The sequence below is a fragment of the Colletotrichum truncatum genome (genome assembly GCF_014235925.2).
Source record: "Colletotrichum truncatum strain CMES1059 chromosome Unknown Contig_0003, whole genome shotgun sequence".
NCBI lineage: Eukaryota > Fungi > Ascomycota > Sordariomycetes > Glomerellales > Glomerellaceae > Colletotrichum > Colletotrichum truncatum.
In genome coordinates this window covers 227,837-247,518 of record NW_027222400.1, presented here as the reverse complement: position 1 = coordinate 247,518, position 19,682 = coordinate 227,837, and the positions used below count along the sequence as shown (strand labels likewise).

Here is a 19,682-nt window from a genome sequence, read left to right as displayed (position 1 = left end):
GTGAGACAGACAAGCGAGTGAGACAGTAAACCAGACCTTCGCGACAATAATATCGAAATCTATAACAAGAAATCTTAGATTGATTAATACTACTCGGATTCCTGTTCTTCGGATGTTTCCTCAATAAATTGACATGTTCTCGCGTTGTGGCCTGTATTCCCGCATACGCCACACCGACGATGAGTCGTCTCAGACCTCACTTTGCGACCACTACTCCGTCGCGTTTCCTCTTGTAGTTGCGTGTCTGCCTCTCTTTGCGACTATATATCCTCTCCAGTAGATATAGTAAGACTTCCTCCTTTCTGTAGACGTGTTTTCTTAGCCCTTCGACGCCGACTTAATATTGCATTCTCCTCTCGAAGGATTTGAACCTCTGACTCTAGTAATGCTACCCGATGCCCTAGTCCTTCTGTCCCTCTGGCTAGCTTACTCACAGCACTATAAATTGATGCTGGAGAGCTGCTTCGGTGGCGTGAGATTCGACTCTTAATAAAAGTAGACTGTGATCTTGCTTCGCTTGGGTTGCTCGGCGTCCTAGAGATCCAAGGGTCTGGTGTCTGAGGGACCCCCTCCTCAGGCGTTGGCGTTCGGAACTTTACATCCAGCTTTGAGAGAACACTTTCTGCATTCAAAGGGACAAGTCCAGCTCCTCGGAAACCTCCCTGGATATTTTTCCTCGTAAAAGACTGCTTAAAAGCTTCGTGAAATGCTGTAAAGAAATCTTCCTTCGAGATATGGGTTGTGCCTCGCCGCATCTTATTCTCAATTTGCCGACCGTAGGCATTCTTTAACGGCTGAAAACAACCAACATCTAAGGGTTGAAGTAGATGAGACGAGTGAGCCGGCATGCACAGTGTAATAATGTTGTTTTCTTGACAAAAGAGCTCGAAGGCTGCGGAGTGGTGACTTTCATGACCATCAACAACGAGGAGGCGATATTTCCCAGACGTACGTGGTTTTGTATAAATGTCGAAGTGTCTGATCCAGTCAATACCTCTCTCGTTTGTTGTCCATCCATTTTCAGACGTTGCAATAGCCTAATCGCCCGGAAGAGAGGTTTCTGTATACCAGCTTGAGAGGTGATACTGGCCTGCAACGATGATGTATGGCGGGATGCTCTCCCCTTGGGAATTAATAGCCTGGATAACTGTAACCCATTCCCTATTGCCAGGCTGTGTCATCTTCGTATTTGAACGCCTTTCAGCACTTGTAACAACCATTCCAGAAGCAATAACGCCCATCATAAAGCCGGTCTCATCAAAGTTGTAGATATCAGCATCAGCAATACCATACTTCGCAATTGTATTCTTTACAAGCGAAAACCAGCCACGAATCACCTCTGGATCTTCGCATTGAGCTCTCTTATAGTCATACTTGCGAAAGAAACGCGTCCTAAGCTGTGGTTGTCGCTTGACGAAATTAGAAGCCCAGCGCTTCCCAACTGGAGGCGCGTCGCGCTCTGCGAGAAGTCGATTGGCCATTTCTTCCACACCACTCAGCCGGGGAGGAAATGATCGCGCATCTAGGTCGAGAATATACTCAACTATTGTCTTCTCTTCTAAATCTGATAAATTCCGTGAATTAGGCATGCTGTCGCGTCGTGAGACTATTCCCTTTAGTCGCCGGCTTAATGTTGCGTGACTGACTGTATAGAGTGCACCTGCGGCCCGAGCACTAAGTTTTGGGTCATTTCTCATTGCTTGAAGGGCAATTTGTAACCTTCTTTCAATACTAGCTGATTCCATGATTTATTGTAGAGGAAAAGGTGCCGGTCGCGTCAAGGTGCGACGGTCGCGGTTTACTGTCTCACTCGCTTGTCTGTCTCACTCGCTTATCATGTACGTTAGTATATTATTATATATATTTAATACCGTCTATATATCTTTACTAACTATAGTTATATATAGATAAGAACGAAAATATCGAGATCAAGCTTTATTATAACTAAGCAAGACCTTATAAAATCCTATACGACCGTATAATAACTAAAGATAACGTAAACATATATTTATATAATATTATAGATGCTTACTAAGGTATATAGAATTAGGAATCTAGCGTATAGAAACGATAGGTATACTTATAAGAATAAGAGAATAGATATAAGCGTTTATAGTTAGTAACTTTAGTTTATAAGTTAGGTATTTCTATATAGGGTTTAACACCCCTATATAGAAGCGTAAGACTATCTATACCTTTGCGTTTTTAGGTTTTTTTTAAGATACCTAATTCGTATTTCTTTACTAACATCTATATTTTCCCGTTCTCCCTCGTAAATCTCCGTATAGACTATTATAATACCTTATTATAGCTAGCCGGCTACGTATCGACCTTACCCTTTTTCAATCTATTATTACTAAAAAGTTCTAGAATAGCTAGACTTATTCTAATATAATTATATATCTTTCCAAATTATTCTAAATTTAGGTCTCTCCGTTAATATTTAAACGTTTCTTATAAAGCTTAAACCTCCGCTGCGAAGTCCGTATAGAATTTTCAAGTACCTTACTATAATATATCTTTTAGCTTTTCTTTGATTATAAGCTATCTGATTTAGATATTCTTTTATACTTACGGACGGAAGGCTTTATAGTCTTATAACGTAGCTTAGAAGATATTCGAAAATGCTATAAACTATAGCGCTATTAAACCCCCGAGCAGCTTTAAGTAGTATTTTACTAAGCTATAAACTTCCTTGCCTCTATAATAAGTAATAAAGCATACGTTATATAAGACTTTAGCTAAGAATTCCTCTTTATATATATATACTAACATAGCTATATTATTAGCTGCTCGGTCTTATATAAAGCATATCGTATAGTTTTTCCTAAGGAAGTTATAAACTAATTAAAAGAGATCTAATACTAGCGGAAAGGTTAGACTATGCTAGGTCTAAACTTTATATAGTTACTTAATATATATAATAAACTACTTCCGTTTAGGTTTAAGATATATGCTAGCATCGATATATACTCCTATTATATTATATAGTTTTACGTTAGGTTTTCTATATATATAGCCTGTTCTATATTAGCTTAATATCTATCTATACTTCTATTACGAAGTATTATATTATAAACTATTTATTTAGACCGTAGTATAGAAACTATCTTAACTACTAATAGTTATTAGTATCTATTATAAGACTATATAAAGAAGGCTTTTTTATAGCTAGGCTAAGACGTTTTTATTTAGTTCCGTAACTATTAGATCTTTAATAAAAGTATTTATAATGTTAAGATTAAAAGCTAGTAGAACTAACTTTATTAAGCATAGTCTATAACTTAGAAAGTATATATTATTTACTTTTATATCTATTTATTTACTAATAGTATTAAGTATATTTCTATCGATTATAAGCGTTAGGTTTATTTTATAACTAATCGCTTTCTAACTATATTACCTTATTATTTATCTTTATACTATTTATCTATAAAGACTTTACTTCTTTTATTTAACTTTAGAATAACTATCGTATTTGCTTATAAAAAAGTCGCCTATATATTATTTCTAGTTAACTATAGAAACTTTATTATTATCTAGATTATTAAACCGTATAAGACTTTGCTTAGCTAATCGATTACGTAAAGATTTAAAAACTTTAAAACTTACTGTTGGAACGGTAGGTAGGAATCTCGTAGATAGTACGATATCCTTATAACAGGGTATTAGAGTAAGGGAACTTGTACTTATGAAGTAGGGCTTTAATAGTAAAGAATGTATAGGCTTATATTGAAGCTGAGTTGGTTGAGGAACTAATAGCTAGCTAAGGGAGAGAATTAGGCTAGTTATATAGTAGTATAACGTCGCCTATAATAGCTAATATAGGAAGCTATAAGCTAGGTTTAGTATACGTAAGTATATACGTCAACTAGCTTATAAAGCAGCTTATAAATCAGACTAGAATCTTCTTTAACTAAATAGACTTTTAGATAAGGTTAAAGAGAGTATTCCATAGGGATCTGAATATCATATGTTTAAACTAGCAAGCAGCCATTCTTAGCTAGTTACTTTTGTAAGTCCTACTAAGTCTTAGATAAGACTAAATAGGATAAATAAGTAAAATAGAAGTATAATATACTTATACTTCTAACACCCCCTCTTTTATACTATTTAGTAGAAAAGATAAAAGGGTAATTCTAGTTAATACTAGAAGAAGGATCTAAACCTATAAGTTTAATAAACTTAATAAAGTTAGGTCTAGATAGAGGCTTAGTTAACCCGTCAGCCGGCATACTAGTAGAAGGAATATAGGATATAGAGATATTTCCTTTTTCTACTTCTTGCCTAGTATAATAATAGTATATCGCCGTGTGTTTTGTTCGATTATGATATTCTGGGTTATAGGCTAGGTTTAGGGCTCCGTTATTATCGGTTTTGATTGGTATCGGCTTATAGTTAAAGCCTAGTTCAGATAGGAGACCTTGAAGCCAAATAGCCTCTCGTATAGCCTCTTGAATGCCGTTAAATTCAGCCTCAGTTGTAGAGAGGGCTATAGTTGATTGTTTCTTAGATTTCCAGCTAATAGGGCCACCGTTTAAAGTAAATAAGTAGCCGCTAGTTGATTTCCTAGTAGTAGGGCAATTAGCCCAGCTGGAATCCGTATAGCCTATTAATTCAGGCTGTTGAATATTCGATTTAGACTTATAGTTAATACTAAAGTCTTTTGTAGTTGAAAGGTACTGAATTATACCTATAACTGCCTTTAATAGCGGTTGAGTAGGATTATGAAGAAACCGGCTAATAAAGGAAACACTAAAGGCTAAATCAACCCTAGTCATATACATAGTGTAAATCAAAGAGCCAACTAGATGTTGATATAGTTTTAATAGCTCTTTAGAGGGTTGATAGTTAGGGTTATTCTGCCCTAAGTCTTGCTTTAGAATTCCGGGAGATATAGGGATATCTGAGCCTTTGAGGTGTTTAAAGTTGTTGTTTTCTAGGATTTGTTGAATATAGTGGCTTTGAGAGATTTGTAAAGACCCATTAGGTCTATCTCTAGTGATCTTGAGACCTAGAAAATAGCTGATTTCGCCTAGATCCTTAATTTCAACGAATTTAGAAACCAATAACTTAAGCTTCTTTATTTCGTTAAGATTCTTAGCGAATATAATAAAATCGTCGACGTGGTTACTATGATAATAGGATTGTCCTTATTATTATTATAGTAGGTTGCCTCGTCGGATTTAAGAGGTTGTAGGCCTAGTTGTTTAAATATAGCCTTAACCTTAAGTTGCCACTGTCGAGGGCTCTGTTTTAGGCCGTATAGGGCTTTTTCTAGCTTTAGAACCTGATTACTAGTAGGATTATATCCTATAGTGTTTTGTTTAGGGTTCTGTTTAAAGAATTCAGCTAGAAGAATATTAGAGGGATCTAAATAGATATCTTCCTCTAATTCGCCGTTTAAAAAAGCTCCTATGATATCGATATGATGAATTTCCCAATCGTAATAGGCGGCAAGGGCAAATAAAACCCTATAAGTTGTAGGGTTAGACCCTATAGCGAAAGTCTGGAAATAATCGATTCCGTAACGTTGTTCAAAGCCTCTAGCCACAAGGCGGGCTTTATATTTATCGATTTTTCCATTAGGTAATAATTTCCGCTTAAATACCCATCTAGCCGTTATAGGCTGGGTTGAGGCTAACTTAGAATTTATAGCCTTAAAGGTGCCTTTAGAGATAAGTTGGGAAATCTCTTGATATATAGCTTTAAGCCATTTGTCTTTTTCAGGGCTTTTAAGAACCTGTTTAATAGTAGACGGTTCCTTAGTATAGTAACTAGAAAAGAGATAGTGAATATAGTTATTCTCTTTAATAGTTATATATTCCTCCTTGTTCTTAATAGAAGGAAGCCTGATTTCGATTTTGTTTTCAAAGTCTTTAGAGACTATAACGTCTTTAGAGACGTCTTTAGAGGGTATAACTTCTTTAGCTTCTTTAACGTCTCTAGAGACGTCTTTAGAAATACTAGAAGTGATGGATTTAGAGGAATCTTGAGCCTCTTGTTCCCCCTCTCTTATAGTATTTCGTATAAAACGAATATGAGTAGCCCTTATGATTCGTGATTTATAAGGCTTAGTAGGGCAGTATATAATATGAATATTCGTTGCCTCTGTATAGAGGTATATGCCCTCTTGAGTATAGGTATAAACCTTATTCGATTTGACTTGTTTTTCCTTAGGATAATATATATAGACCGAATCTCTTATGTTATATAAGGAAGATAAATCAGGTCGATTATCCTTATTAGGAAATATATAGTTGAAAAATGCCTCGTATGGTGTAATAGGGAGTCTTGAAGTAGCTGTATAGTTTAATAACTTAATAACAGCTTTAAAGACTTCATCCCATAGAAATAGAGGTAGTTTTAAAGCTAGTAATATAGTTCTAGCCTTTTCAACTATGATTCGATTTGCTCGTTCAGCTATACCGTTTTGTTCTGGCGTGTATGCAGTAGTAAGCTCTATAACTATCCCTTTAGGTTTAGTATAGGCTTCTAATTCGCTTATAGCGAATTCAGTACCATTATCAATTCGTAATGACTTAGGGTACTGGTTATACTGCGTATAATAATATTCTAGCTTATTTTGTATAAGAGATAAGATTTTATCCTTAGTAGGACTGAAATCTATATCTCTATAGCTAGTATAATCGTCAGTATATGGGATAGCGTAGATATTCCCAGCTATAGTAGAAGGCGTAATCTTAATCGTATCGATACATAGTCGATCGAGAGGTTTAGTAGCCCTGTTATAGTTAACTATAGACTGTTGTCTAGTTAACTTAGCTTTCTCACAGCTAGGGCACTGTAAATCGTCCTTTTTAAGCTGGTTGATAGGAATCCCCTTAGTTATCTTAGCTGTCTTATATAGGTAAGAGTAACTAGGATGTCCTAATTTGTTATGCCAATCCATAGTAGGATTAGTAGGGTTATTACCCTTAAGATTAGGGTTATTTTGACCCTTTAGACCCTTAGGGTTAGGGTAACCTTGTAATTCCTCAAAAGCCATATAGTTAGAGGCTTCAGAATCGGAAAGTTCATCGATTCTAGAGGATAAATCAACCTCGTTATAATTAGAGGTAGTAGACTTTTTAGTCTTATTAGTTGAGGAGGACTTATTCGTCTTCTTATTCCTCAAACTATGAATATCAGGTTCTAATTTCCCATATATAGATAGGAAAAATCCCCTTTTAGGGATATTTAAGGCAGCAAAGGCTTTGTGAGACGGGGTATATAAATAATTCCCGTTAATATAGCCTCCTGAGAGATAGTGCCTTAGACCTGAAATAGTATTTATAGGGAAATCCGGTATATATAAGGCTTGTTCAAGCCTAATAGTTGACCTTTGACCTTTAAAGTAGAGCGGTAGGTCTATAGTACCTTGGCCCTTAGGTTTTATAGGTCCAGCGCCTGTTTTGACTTCTGGGAGGTTGTCTTTAGAAGTATAGGCTGTAAAGAATTCTCTACTGTTAGCTATGTGAACAGTAGAACCGGAATCATACAGCCACCAGTTCTTAGGACTAGAACTAGAACTAGGGCTATTAGGCCTCTTATTAAAGTAACTAGCATCAATCCCACTATAATATTCTAAATTATAGAAAGAGTAGGAGTTGCTAGGAGGCTGTTGGTTTTCCCTTTTATTATTGCCTTTTAAGGCATTAGGTCTATAGTTAGACCTCTTAGTCTTTTTAGACCGTTGTTGAGACTGTTGCCTATGGATATAGGAATTAGACATAGGGGTGTCCTCATCACGCCTATTTTCATCTAATATATCCGTAATAAGGGCTTCTAAAGTAGGTATCTCTTTAGAACGTAAGGCAGCCCTTTGCCTTTCAGCCCAAATAGGAAATGATTTTGATAAGGCAGCTATAAAGACCGTATTTTGGTCTATAGTCTCGATTTTTGCTCCTACAGAGGCTAATTTAGATAAATAAGCCTTAAAAGAGCTAATAAATAGATTTAAAGAGCTATAATCCTCGAATTTAATAGCGTGGAATTCGAGATATAGCTGTTGCCTTAGAACCGGCCCGGAACCTTCATAGGTATCCTTTAGTAACTTTAGGGCTTCTGCTGGGTCTTTATTATTAAAAACCAGGCTAAGAGGTTCTGGCTGTAAATTTTGCCTTATAACTAGTAAGGCTTGTGATTTTTGCTCTTCGGTTATAGCTGAATATTTCTCTTGATCCTCAAAGTATTGGGATAAATTCAGCAATTTAAAATAGATTTGAAGGGTAGTAATCCAGGTATTCCAGTTATCTATACCCTTTAATCGTTGATTTTCAGGCATTAAACAGCCTGTAACGGCTCTTATAGCAGTAGTAGTAGTCGTAGTAGTCGAAGACATATTGACTTTTAATAGGGTGCTTATTGCCCTTAAATATAGGGACTTATAGCCCTTGGGTACTTATTGCCCTTGAGATAGGGGACTTATAGCCCAAAAACTGCTTATAATATAGGGAATTTATCCCTTAATAGGCTGCTGAAGATACTAAGGAGCTATGCCTTGAGTAAATAACAGGTATTTTGCCTTGTTATTAAGTGCTAAGCCCTAGGATATGCCTTTATAATAGGGTATATAAGCACTAAAAGCAGCAAGTAATATCTTAGAATAATAGTTTCTAAGACGTAATCCCCTTAATAGTCTCGTATTTAGTAGTACTAAGGACTTACACTTCGTCTGCCTTAATAGTACTAGAATAGAGTTAAAGTTTTAGACTTTTCGTCTTAGGGGAATATAGCCGTTATAATAATAACCGTTATAATAATATACGGTTTAAAAGAATAATAAATATAAATTCCTAAAACTTATATCGTTTATAGGAATAAAATAGAGTTTAAGATATTTAATAACCGAAGAGTTGAGGATAAAAGAATAAGTAAAGTTATTACTCCGCTGGGCTCATAACCTGTTGGAACGGTAGGTAGGAATCTCGTAGATAGTACGATATCCTTATAACAGGGTATTAGAGTAAGGGAACTTGTACTTATGAAGTAGGGCTTTAATAGTAAAGAATGTATAGGCTTATATTGAAGCTGAGTTGGTTGAGGAACTAATAGCTAGCTAAGGGAGAGAATTAGGCTAGTTATATAGTAGTATAACGTCGCCTATAATAGCTAATATAGGAAGCTATAAGCTAGGTTTAGTATACGTAAGTATATACGTCAACTAGCTTATAAAGCAGCTTATAAATCAGACTAGAATCTTCTTTAACTAAATAGACTTTTAGATAAGGTTAAAGAGAGTATTCCATAGGGATCTGAATATCATATGTTTAAACTAGCAAGCAGCCATTCTTAGCTAGTTACTTTTGTAAGTCCTACTAAGTCTTAGATAAGACTAAATAGGATAAATAAGTAAAATAGAAGTATAATATACTTATACTTCTAACACTTACTTAGAAGTAAAGAACTTAATTTAGATTAATTCCTTCTATACGAAGTTTTTTAAGTTTATAAAGGTATTATAAAGCCTATATAAACCTTTCTACTAGTTATAAACTTCTACGGTATATAATATCTACGTATTAAAGTATATAACTTCTTATAGTAACGTTTTAAAGAATATATTAAGGCTAGGATTTAACTAAAACTTTACTTATTACTAAAATAAAATAAAGGTATTAAATAGGTAAAAGAATAGTTCCGTAGCCGCGGGATTAATATAAATAAACTTTATATATTACTATTCAGAAGTAATAGTAGTTTAGAAATAGATAAAACTTAAGTATATAAAGTATACCTAAACGATTATTTCCTCTTATTATACTACTATTTTATCCTCTTCCTTATCTTCCTAGCTACCCCCTTTAAAAGTTATATCCTCCTAAATAACGTCTATATAGCCTTACTACTTAACTTATAAGTATATATGCTTATATAACTTTATTCCTTCTCTTTCCTACTTTATTACTTCTTATACTTTAAAAGAAGGCTTTCGTTTAGTTTAAGTTTAAATTCGAGTTAGAGGTTTAGGCGTAAGCGCTTTCGTAAACATATTAATAATAAGTAAAAGTATTATATTAGTTATTACTATATTAAGCATATATTATTTTAGTTATAACTTTTTTAATACTTATAGTTTAGTAATAAATAGATCTACTTAACTTTCGGAAATAAGTATAATAGTATAAACGTCTTTATTAAAGGTAATTAAGGCTTTATAAAGAAAGGTAAAAAGGTCTTTAGCTTCGTACGCTACCCTACGAAACTTATATATATCTATAAGATTTTTTAAAGTAATAGGCATTACCTTCTAGTTTCGGTTAAGGAATTGCTTCTTAGACGTAAACTTTACTAAGACCTTACTTATTATATCTATATATAAAGTAAACTTAGAAGTTAATAAAAACTAACGTACATGATAAGCGAGTGAGACAGACAAGCGAGTGAGACAGTAAACCAGACCTTCGCGACAATAATATCGAAATCTATAACAAGAAATCTTAGATTGATTAATACTACTCGGATTCCTGTTCTTCGGATGTTTCCTCAATAAATTGACATGTTCTCGCGTTGTGGCCTGTATTCCCGCATACGCCACACCGACGATGAGTCGTCTCAGACCTCACTTTGCGACCACTACTCCGTCGCGTTTCCTCTTGTAGTTGCGTGTCTGCCTCTCTTTGCGACTGTATATCCTCTCCAGTAGATATAGTAAGACTTCCTCCTTTCTGTAGACGTGTTTTCTTAGCCCTTCGACGCCGACTTAATATTGCATTCTCCTCTCGAAGGATTTGAACCTCTGACTCTAGTAATGCTACCCGATGCCCTAGTCCTTCTGTCCCTCTGGCTAGCTTACTCACAGCACTATAAATTGATGCTGGAGAGCTGCTTCGGTGGCGTGAGATTCGACTCTTAATAAAAGTAGACTGTGATCTTGCTTCGCTTGGGTTGCTCGGCGTCCTAGAGATCCAAGGGTCTGGTGTCTGAGGGACCCCCTCCTCAGGCGTTGGCGTTCGGAACTTTACATCCAGCTTTGAGAGAACACTTTCTGCATTCAAAGGGACAAGTCCAGCTCCTCGGAAACCTCCCTGGATATTTTTCCTCGTAAAAGACTGCTTAAAAGCTTCGTGAAATGCTGCAAAGAAATCTTCCTTCGAGATATGGGTTGTGCCTCGCCGCATCTTATTCTCAATTTGCCGACCGTAGGCATTCTTTAACGGCTGAAAACAACCAACATCTAAGGGTTGAAGTAGATGAGACGAGTGAGCCGGCATGCACAGTGTAATAATGTTGTTTTCTTGACAAAAGAGCTCGAAGGCTGCGGAGTGGTGACTTTCATGACCATCAACAACGAGGAGGCGATATTTCCCAGACGTACGTGGTTTTGTATAAATGTCGAAGTGTCTGATCCAGTCAATACCTCTCTCGTTTGTTATCCATCCATTTTCAGACGTTGCAATAGCCCAATCGCCCGGAAGAGAGGTTTCTGTATACCAGCTTGAGAGGTGATACTGGCCTGCAACGATGATGTATGGCGGGATGCTCTCCCCTTGGGAATTAATAGCCTGGATAACTGTAACCCATTCCCTATTGCCAGGCTGTGTCATCTTCGTATTTGAACGCCTTTCAGCACTTGTAACAACCATTCCAGAAGCAATAACGCCCATCATAAAGCCGGTCTCATCAAAGTTGTAGATATCAGCATCAGCAATACCATACTTCGCAATTGTATTCTTTACAAGCGAAAACCAGCCACGAATCACCTCTGGATCTTCGCATTGAGCTCTCTTATAGTCATACTTGCGAAAGAAACGCGTCCTAAGCTGTGGTTGTCGCTTGACGAAATTAGAAGCCCAGCGCTTCCCAACTGGAGGCGCGTCGCGCTCTGCGAGAAGTCGATTGGCCATTTCTTCCACACCACTCAGCCGGGGAGGAAATGATCGCGCATCTAGGTCGAGAATATACTCAACTATTGTCTTCTCTTCTAAATCTGATAAATTCCGTGAATTAGGCATGCTGTCGCGTCGTGAGACTATTCCCTTTAGTCGCCGGCTTAATGTTGCGTGACTGACTGTATAGAGTGCACCTGCGGCCCGAGCACTAAGTTTTGGGTCATTTCTCATTGCTTGAAGGGCAATTTGTAACCTTCTTTCAATACTAGCTGATTCCATGATTTATTGTAGAGGAAAAGGTGCCGGTCGCGTCAAGGTGCGACGGTCGCGGTTTACTGTCTCACTCGCTTGTCTGTCTCACTCGCTTATCATGTACGTTAGCTTATATCTTTCTATGTTATAAATATAGATAGAATCTCTATTCGAATATATACTCGGGTTTAGTTTATTAAAAAGTTTATTAAGAAGTTATAACGTACATGATAAGCGAGTGAGACAGACAAGCGAGTGAGACAGTAAACCGCGACCGTCGCACCTTGACGCGACCGGCACCTTTTCCTCTACAATAAATCATGGAATCAGCTAGTATTGAAAGAAGGTTACAAATTGCCCTTCAAGCAATGAGAAATGACCCAAAACTTAGTGCTCGGGCCGCAGGTGCACTCTATACAGTCAGTCACGCAACATTAAGCCGGCGACTAAAGGGAATAGTCTCACGACGCGACAGCATGCCTAATTCACGGAATTTATCAGATTTAGAAGAGAAGACAATAGTTGAGTATATTCTCGACCTAGATGCGCGATCATTTCCTCCCCGGCTGAGTGGTGTGGAAGAAATGGCCAATCGACTTCTCGCAGAGCGCGACGCGCCTCCAGTTGGGAAGCGCTGGGCTTCTAATTTCGTCAAGCGACAACCACAGCTTAGGACGCGTTTCTTTCGCAAGTATGACTATAAGAGAGCTCAATGCGAAGATCCAGAGGTGATTCGTGGCTGGTTTTCGCTTGTAAAGAATACAATTGCGAAGTATGGTATTGCTGATGCTGATATCTACAACTTTGATGAGACCGGCTTTATGATGGGCGTTATTGCTTCTGGAATGGTTGTTACAAGTGCTGAAAGGCGTTCAAATACGAAGATGACACAGCCTGGCAATAGGGAATGGGTTACAGTTATCCAGGCTATTAATTCCCAAGGGGAGAGCATCCCGCCATACATCATCGTTGCAGGCCAGTATCACCTCTCAAGCTGGTATACAGAAACCTCTCTTCCGGGCGATTGGGCTATTGCAACGTCTGAAAATGGATGGATAACAAACGAGAGAGGTATTGACTGGATCAGACACTTCGACATTTATACAAAACCACGTACGTCTGGGAAATATCGCCTCCTCGTTGTTGATGGTCATGAAAGTCACCACTCCGCAGCCTTCGAGCTCTTTTGTCAAGAAAACAACATTATTACACTGTGCATGCCGGCTCACTCGTCTCATCTACTTCAACCCTTAGATGTTGGTTGTTTTCAGCCGTTAAAGAATGCCTACGGTCGGCAAATTGAGAATAAGATGCGGCGAGGCACAACCCATATCTCGAAGGAAGATTTCTTTGCAGCATTTCACGAAGCTTTTAAGCAGTCTTTTACGAGGAAAAATATCCAGGGAGGTTTCCGAGGAGCTGGACTTGTCCCTTTGAATGCAGAAAGTGTTCTCTCAAAGCTGGATGTAAAGTTCCGAACGCCAACGCCTGAGGAGGGGGTCCCTCAGACACCAGACCCTTGGATCTCTAGGACGCCGAGCAACCCAAGCGAAGCAAGATCACAGTCTACTTTTATTAAGAGTCGAATCTCACGCCACCGAAGCAGCTCTCCAGCATCAATTTATAGTGCTGTGAGTAAGCTAGCCAGAGGGACAGAAGGACTAGGGCATCGGGTAGCATTACTAGAGTCAGAGGTTCAAATCCTTCGAGAGGAGAATGCAATATTAAGTCGGCGTCGAAGGGCTAAGAAAACACGTCTACAGAAAGGAGGAAGTCTTACTATATCTACTGGAGAGGATATACAGTCGCAAAGAGAGGCAGACACGCAACTACAAGAGGAAACGCGACGGAGTAGTGGTCGCAAAGTGAGGTCTGAGACGACTCATCGTCGGTGTGGCGTATGCGGGAATACAGGCCACAACGCGAGAACATGTCAATTTATTAAGGAAACATCCGAAGAACAGGAATCCGAGTAGTATTAATCAATCTAAGATTTCTTGTTATAGATTTCGATATTATTGTCGCGAAGGTCTGGTTTACTGTCTCACTCGCTTGTCTGTCTCACTCGCTTATCATGTACGTTATAGGTAAATAATAATATCTATAGTTAGGTTCGGAACTAGTTTCTTCTAGGTTTGCTAGATACTAGCTATATACTCTTCTAAGCCTTTAATAAGAATAGTAAGGAGACTATTATCTAGCTATATATCTAGTATATAAAGTACTTATTCGATCGGGTTAGTTATAGTATTAGAAAGTCGTATACGTAATAAAATTATAGCCGTTAGAGTTTTGAAGTCGTTAGTATTTATAAGGTTGATTTCGTCCGGTTCTTATACTTAGGATAAATCGATTAAACAAAATGCATACGTCTTCTACTTCTATAGCAGTTTTGCTAAGAAGTAGTCTAAGTTAGCCTGCTTAAAGCACCTTAAAAACATATTCGTATAAAATATAGTAAATATTATTATTAAGAATTAAGAATATACTCCTATATAGCCTCGTAAAACTCTATATATATATATACGAAACATAGAATTTGCTTAAATTTATGATAATTACATAGTAAAGATAAGAAGCTTAACTATCTATACGGGTGGTGTATGCTTATCTCGTTTATGCATCCTAATTAGGCAATGTTTGAATTTTGACCCAGTGCGCCCTGCGGACTGCCGTAAGTCAGTGCCATATTTAGTGTCTTCGCCCACCTCACCACCATTTTCTTTGTTGAGGGTGTAGTAGATTCTCCAACGTCTCCAACAATCACTGTCATGGATGATCACAGAGATAGGACACACATTTGTTCATTTTGCAATCGGGGTTTCCGCAAGCCCGAGCATCTCCAGCGGCATAGAAGAATACGTACGTAACCGTTTCCGTGCCCAAGTATAGTTGGGTCCATGTTGCTGGTGAATAATATCACTGATTCCAACTCGGCTGTATTTCAGATACAAAAGAGAAGCCATACTCGTGCGAATGTGGTTCATCCTTTGCCAGGAAAGACATGCTACAAAGGCATAGACGTATTTATCACAACCCAGATAGCGTCTCGACGAATAACAATGTCCAAAGATCAAGTCGTGCTGGTATTCAACCCATGGATCCACTAAGCGATACAGCGTCTCAAACGCGATCGCAGACTGTCTCGATTAGAAGTCACACAAGACCTGAAGAATATGAAGCGCCTTTAGAAACGCCAAATGACGCCCAAGAATCCATAATATCTTTAGGAGAGGCAGTGCCGCTGCCCCCCGAATATCATAGTCTAAGTGAGCACCCAATTTGAGCAAAGCAGTAATGAAATGGTGGGCTGAAGTGTAGTCTAGAACCCTCTTTTCAGGATTCTCGATCTTATGAGCATGTGCTATTTGAATTTGAGAGATTCTTTCGTTGCAGTGGACTTCAAGATATAGCTCGCAGCCTTCAACGAACTAGTGAGGTTCTGGAAGAACCCGATGCGCTAGGAGTTTCAGACACAGTAGGCAGGACATATTCTTTCGTCAGTCCCGAAGTCATGGCGCCGCAAATAACAGGTGCCAGTCCGTCTGATATGACAAGGTCCGAAAGAAGTAGGGACCCCTCGCTGCTCTCGATTCACAACTATTTTGGTCGCCTTGTTTTGACTGACCACTTGCAAGACACCTGTGACATCGAGTTTGCCTGGCAAGACTATAAAGACGAGAACCCAGAATTCGTTTCTCCGTCTACTCAATCATGCCTTAGATATCACAAATCCTTTTTAAACAACAACAGGTTACCATTGCTTCACTCCAGTATTGACCTAGGGACTTTACACGTCGCGTTGCAATCAGCCATATACGCCTTGGGGGCACTGCGTCTGTTTGAGAATCGGAACGCGATCATGCTCTATATGGCAAGTAAATTCTTTGCTTTCCGATGTTTAAACAGCCCTTTTGAACCTATGACCAACGGCAATCTTCAGTAAGTCAACTCCCTGCTCGCACATAAGTCATTCACTAAGCTGCTTCCAGGCTTTGCTATCAGCTAACGGATACATTCATTTTGCTTTGCGAATACATTAAACTGGAGCAGCCGCAAGATCTAGTTACTGAGATCCGTTTACTTGATACTGGTTTAAACTTCTGGTTGCGCGTCGTTAGGAGCTCGGCCGATGACTTACCCAACGCTGATCACCGCTCTCTCATCATGACTGAGATGTCCCGGCGCAGTCGAGCCTTTGGCATGTGTACCTTGATGACCCAGAGCCTTATCCTTGGATCATGCGGGATCTCCCTGTCCACAAGCCTTTATACAGAACTCCCATGCTCACCGTCTCTTTGGAAACAGCTTGCTGAGGATACTTGCTTAGAAACTCTTGACAGTGATTACTGGCAGGTAAACGAGGCCGCTAATGCTTGCGAGAAGTTGATTCAGCAAGCAAATACAGAACATGATGCGTCTATAATAATCAACGATCGTGGAAGCTACCAGGACATCTTGCCTGAAGCCATGTGGATTCTGATTGGATGTATCGCGCAGCGTATGAAGTTGACACAAGAGGCAGCTCAACTTCCTCTCTTGGAACGATCGGCCTATTTAGAGTATCAGAGTCTTATGTAAGTCCACACGATATCTTTACGATTCGAAACAAATAATCATTCTGATCATGTTCAGGAAAACTGTGGCTCTTCTTTTGAAGTTTTGGGCGACCAAACAAAGCGTGCCTACACAAGAATTGAACAACCAAGTGTTACTTCGGGATATAGAAAGCCTTACACGTCTTATTTACCACCAGGGGGTTCTGGGCTGTTGTGTTTTTGATACCGAAACATCGAGTACCGACAATTCAACACTGCTCGCAACCGCACTAAAGACCTGCTCCGGGATCTTTCAGGTCTCTCTAGATCTTCTCCTGTTGGCTGTGGAAGACTCTATCAAGCTCCTGGAAAAGCCCGCAGACACAGGGTTCGAATATTTTGTACGCACTTTCGCCAGTACATGGGGGTTTGAGTCGGTACTGTCCGTATTTTATGCTGCTGTTGTTCTGGGTGAATGGACCCTGCAAACCGCAACTAAAGAATTGCCAAGCCAAGGTTTGTGGACCAGAACGCAGTCTTTGTGATTTTGCTAACGAAATAAAGCCGAGAAGGCCTTTCTTGAACGAGTTAGGGTGCTGGTCCCAATGGCATGGTCCTCTCTGGACGACGGTTTCATCTCATCAGCTGAGCCTGGAGTTCTCGCTTATGCAATTTTTCACTTCTGGGCTCGTGTTTTTCAGGCACTTGAAAACAACGACTTTGCACAGTCATTGGGAGAAACTCTGAAGAACTATGCTCAAAAAATACATGTTTTCTAGGTAAATTAGAAATGATGTGTCTGTTCTGTTTCGTGGCCGGCGGGTGTGCTGTCGGTGCTCCTAATACGGCGACTCTCCAACATCTCCAACTTACCTAGGTCTAAAAAAATGTTTGTGGGGCTCCAGTGACAGAGACCCCGAGATGTAGAAGCAAGAAACAAATGCCGAACTTAACGTATTTAAAACTGGGCTATTGACTTTTCTCTTTGATTCAAATATTCATTTCTTTTTATTCTTCTTAGTCTGCTCTCTTCATAGGTGCTGTAGTTGCACGTCCAAACGACGAACATCAAAAAGCCGCGATCCGCTGCCGACAAAGGCCCCCCATGTGCTGGCGAAAACGTATTTGCTGTATGGTAAGGTCTCTGGACAGCATATCAGCATTCAATTCTCCACGCGCATAACTCCGCTTCCCAGTAATACCTCTATGATATTCTTCAATTATTTCAAAGTAGTTGTTAACGCTTCAAGCGCCTAGAACTGTAAAGTCCACGCATCCACTGTTTCGACATATCCCAACACAATGTCTTCCCTCCAGTACAATAATCCTCCTGGTGCTGCAGAGAAGCACAGCGAACTCGGACACTACTCACAATCGGTTGACCTCGGAAATGGCATAGTCAAGTGCTCAGGGCAAGGAGGTTGGGATCCCCAGTCTGGTGCACTTGACGCGACCGACAGCGACAAACAGATTCGTCTGGCAATGGAAAACGTCGATCTTGTTCTTAAAGCGGCAGGCTTACGCGGGTGGGAAGATGTGTACTTATTACGGTCGTATCACTGTGATGTTAGAACTTCGTGGGAACCAGCTGCAGAGGCGTTAAAGAAGCGCATTCCGGGCCACCGACCAGTTTGGACAGCAGTCGCCGTTCCACAATTGGCCTTCCCTGGCATGCTAATCGAACTAGAGGTCGAGGCTAAGCGTCAGAATGAATGAAGAGTTCCAGTGTCTTAGTTCCATAGAAATCATAAAAATCATATTTCGTCTGCTCCTTCGTAAGGACCTTAACAGGATAATGTCGAGATTCATGTTAGTAAACTATATCTACCCGTATTGATAGGTTCTCTTAGACATTTCATCAGATCTCCCCACACCTTGTCTACAACTTGACACGAACACGTAATTTTCGTGACGTACTATACATCGTCGGCAATCTGGAGTTGGTCAGAGTACTTAACTTAGCATCGCGTAAGGACGTTGATTCATCTAGCATACTGAAATATTGAACGCGGCATGCGGGATCTCTGTTTACTAGCTATGAGTAAGGCTTATGTTAGAAAAGGCGTTGCAAGTGTCGGAATTTCGGGTGGAAGTGACCCCGTGGCCTCCCAGCCGCGGTGGGCTGCCGGCCACCAGGCGTCAAGTGGGTAGGCGATCTCAACAACACACATGGCGAGCAAACGGAAGAATATATATCTTCTTCCCATTTCAACCCCCCCTTCTACAGCATTTTCTTACATAGACTGGACGATTTTTTAACTTTAACACACAATTGGAAGGAATTCGGCTACTGCACCCATACAAGCAACCCTCTGATTCCAGCAAAATAAATACATAAATTAATAGTTTCCGAGTTGTTTAAATTCCTTAGTGCATATAATTTAGGATCTATAAATTTAAGTAACATAAGATAATGACTTACTTTTATGCGCTTGAAACTCGAGTAATTAAGTAGTGTTACTATTTGGGTGATGTTATGGTAGGCTTAGATAGCATCGTAATAAAGTACCCGGGCTTTGGCGGTACCTGAAATAAGTTAAATGCAGTGAAGGTAAGTCGATGTGACTTTTGCATCATTAGCTTTCGATAGCTGCTCCAAAATGTCGAGCAAAAGGGAAAAAAAGACAAAGAACGATTGGTGCGCTACCCCTCAGACGGACTTCTGCATTCTTTTTCCTACGTATGTGGCTGACCGATTGTTGCCCATAGGTCTGTAGAGCGGAATCTGCTCTGTTTTAGATGGGTGATTGCGCGGCAGCATTGCCAGCCGCACCAACATCGGCGATGAAGGCTCCGTGGAGACTAAAAGATAACGCGATGAGTGCCTCATGGGACGTTGAAATTGCAGGATAATTTTCATTGGCTTCAGCTCAGAGAAATTTTGTCCAGTACGCTTTGGTATTTTTAACAATAGTCATGCCTAAAAAGCTTTAGGGGAGGTTAAGAATGCAATCAAAAACAGTAATAACATTAAAGACCGCCACGTGGTGTGGCTTAACATACATGTCGCCAGCCGAGGTCTGCTCATGGGGCTGTGGAGGTGAGATCGATTCTTTGA

General features: G+C 39.4%; 5 protein-coding genes across 5 annotated transcripts; 3 read left to right on the top strand and 2 right to left on the bottom strand.

Annotated features, from left to right (window-relative positions):
• Nucleotides 1-260: 260 nt before the first annotated feature.
• CTRU02_204944 (transposase) lies at nt 261-1,589 on the bottom strand (the record flags this gene model as incomplete). Its single annotated transcript, XM_070204457.1, has 3 exons — nt 261-1,006; nt 1,046-1,147; nt 1,196-1,589. The coding sequence occupies 3 exons, from the start codon at nt 1,587-1,589 to the stop codon at nt 261-263; spliced, it is 1,242 nt and encodes a 413-aa protein (XP_070061561.1).
• An 8,868-nt stretch (nt 1,590-10,457) lies between these two features.
• Nucleotides 10,458-12,113, bottom strand: CTRU02_204943 (transposase; the record flags this gene model as incomplete). The annotated part of the gene is made up of 1 exon (XM_070204456.1): nt 10,458-12,113. One exon carries the CDS (start codon nt 12,111-12,113, stop codon nt 10,458-10,460), a length of 1,656 nt encoding a protein of 551 aa, XP_070061560.1.
• A 293-nt stretch (nt 12,114-12,406) lies between these two features.
• On the top strand, nt 12,407-14,062 carry CTRU02_204942 (transposase; the record flags this gene model as incomplete). The annotated part of the gene is made up of 1 exon (XM_070204455.1): nt 12,407-14,062. The coding sequence occupies one exon, from the start codon at nt 12,407-12,409 to the stop codon at nt 14,060-14,062; it is 1,656 nt and encodes a 551-aa protein (XP_070061559.1).
• Nucleotides 14,063-14,857: 795 nt separating this feature from the next.
• Nucleotides 14,858-15,372, top strand: CTRU02_204941 (uncharacterized protein; the record flags this gene model as incomplete). Its single annotated transcript, XM_036732233.1, has 2 exons — nt 14,858-14,948; nt 15,035-15,372. The coding sequence occupies 2 exons, from the start codon at nt 14,858-14,860 to the stop codon at nt 15,370-15,372; spliced, it is 429 nt and encodes a 142-aa protein (XP_036576009.1).
• Nucleotides 15,373-17,926: 2,554 nt separating this feature from the next.
• CTRU02_204940 (endoribonuclease l-psp protein) lies at nt 17,927-18,340 on the top strand (the record flags this gene model as incomplete). Its single annotated transcript, XM_036732234.1, has 1 exon — nt 17,927-18,340. The coding sequence occupies one exon, from the start codon at nt 17,927-17,929 to the stop codon at nt 18,338-18,340; it is 414 nt and encodes a 137-aa protein (XP_036576010.1).
• Between the last annotated feature and the right edge of the window lie 1,342 nt (nt 18,341-19,682).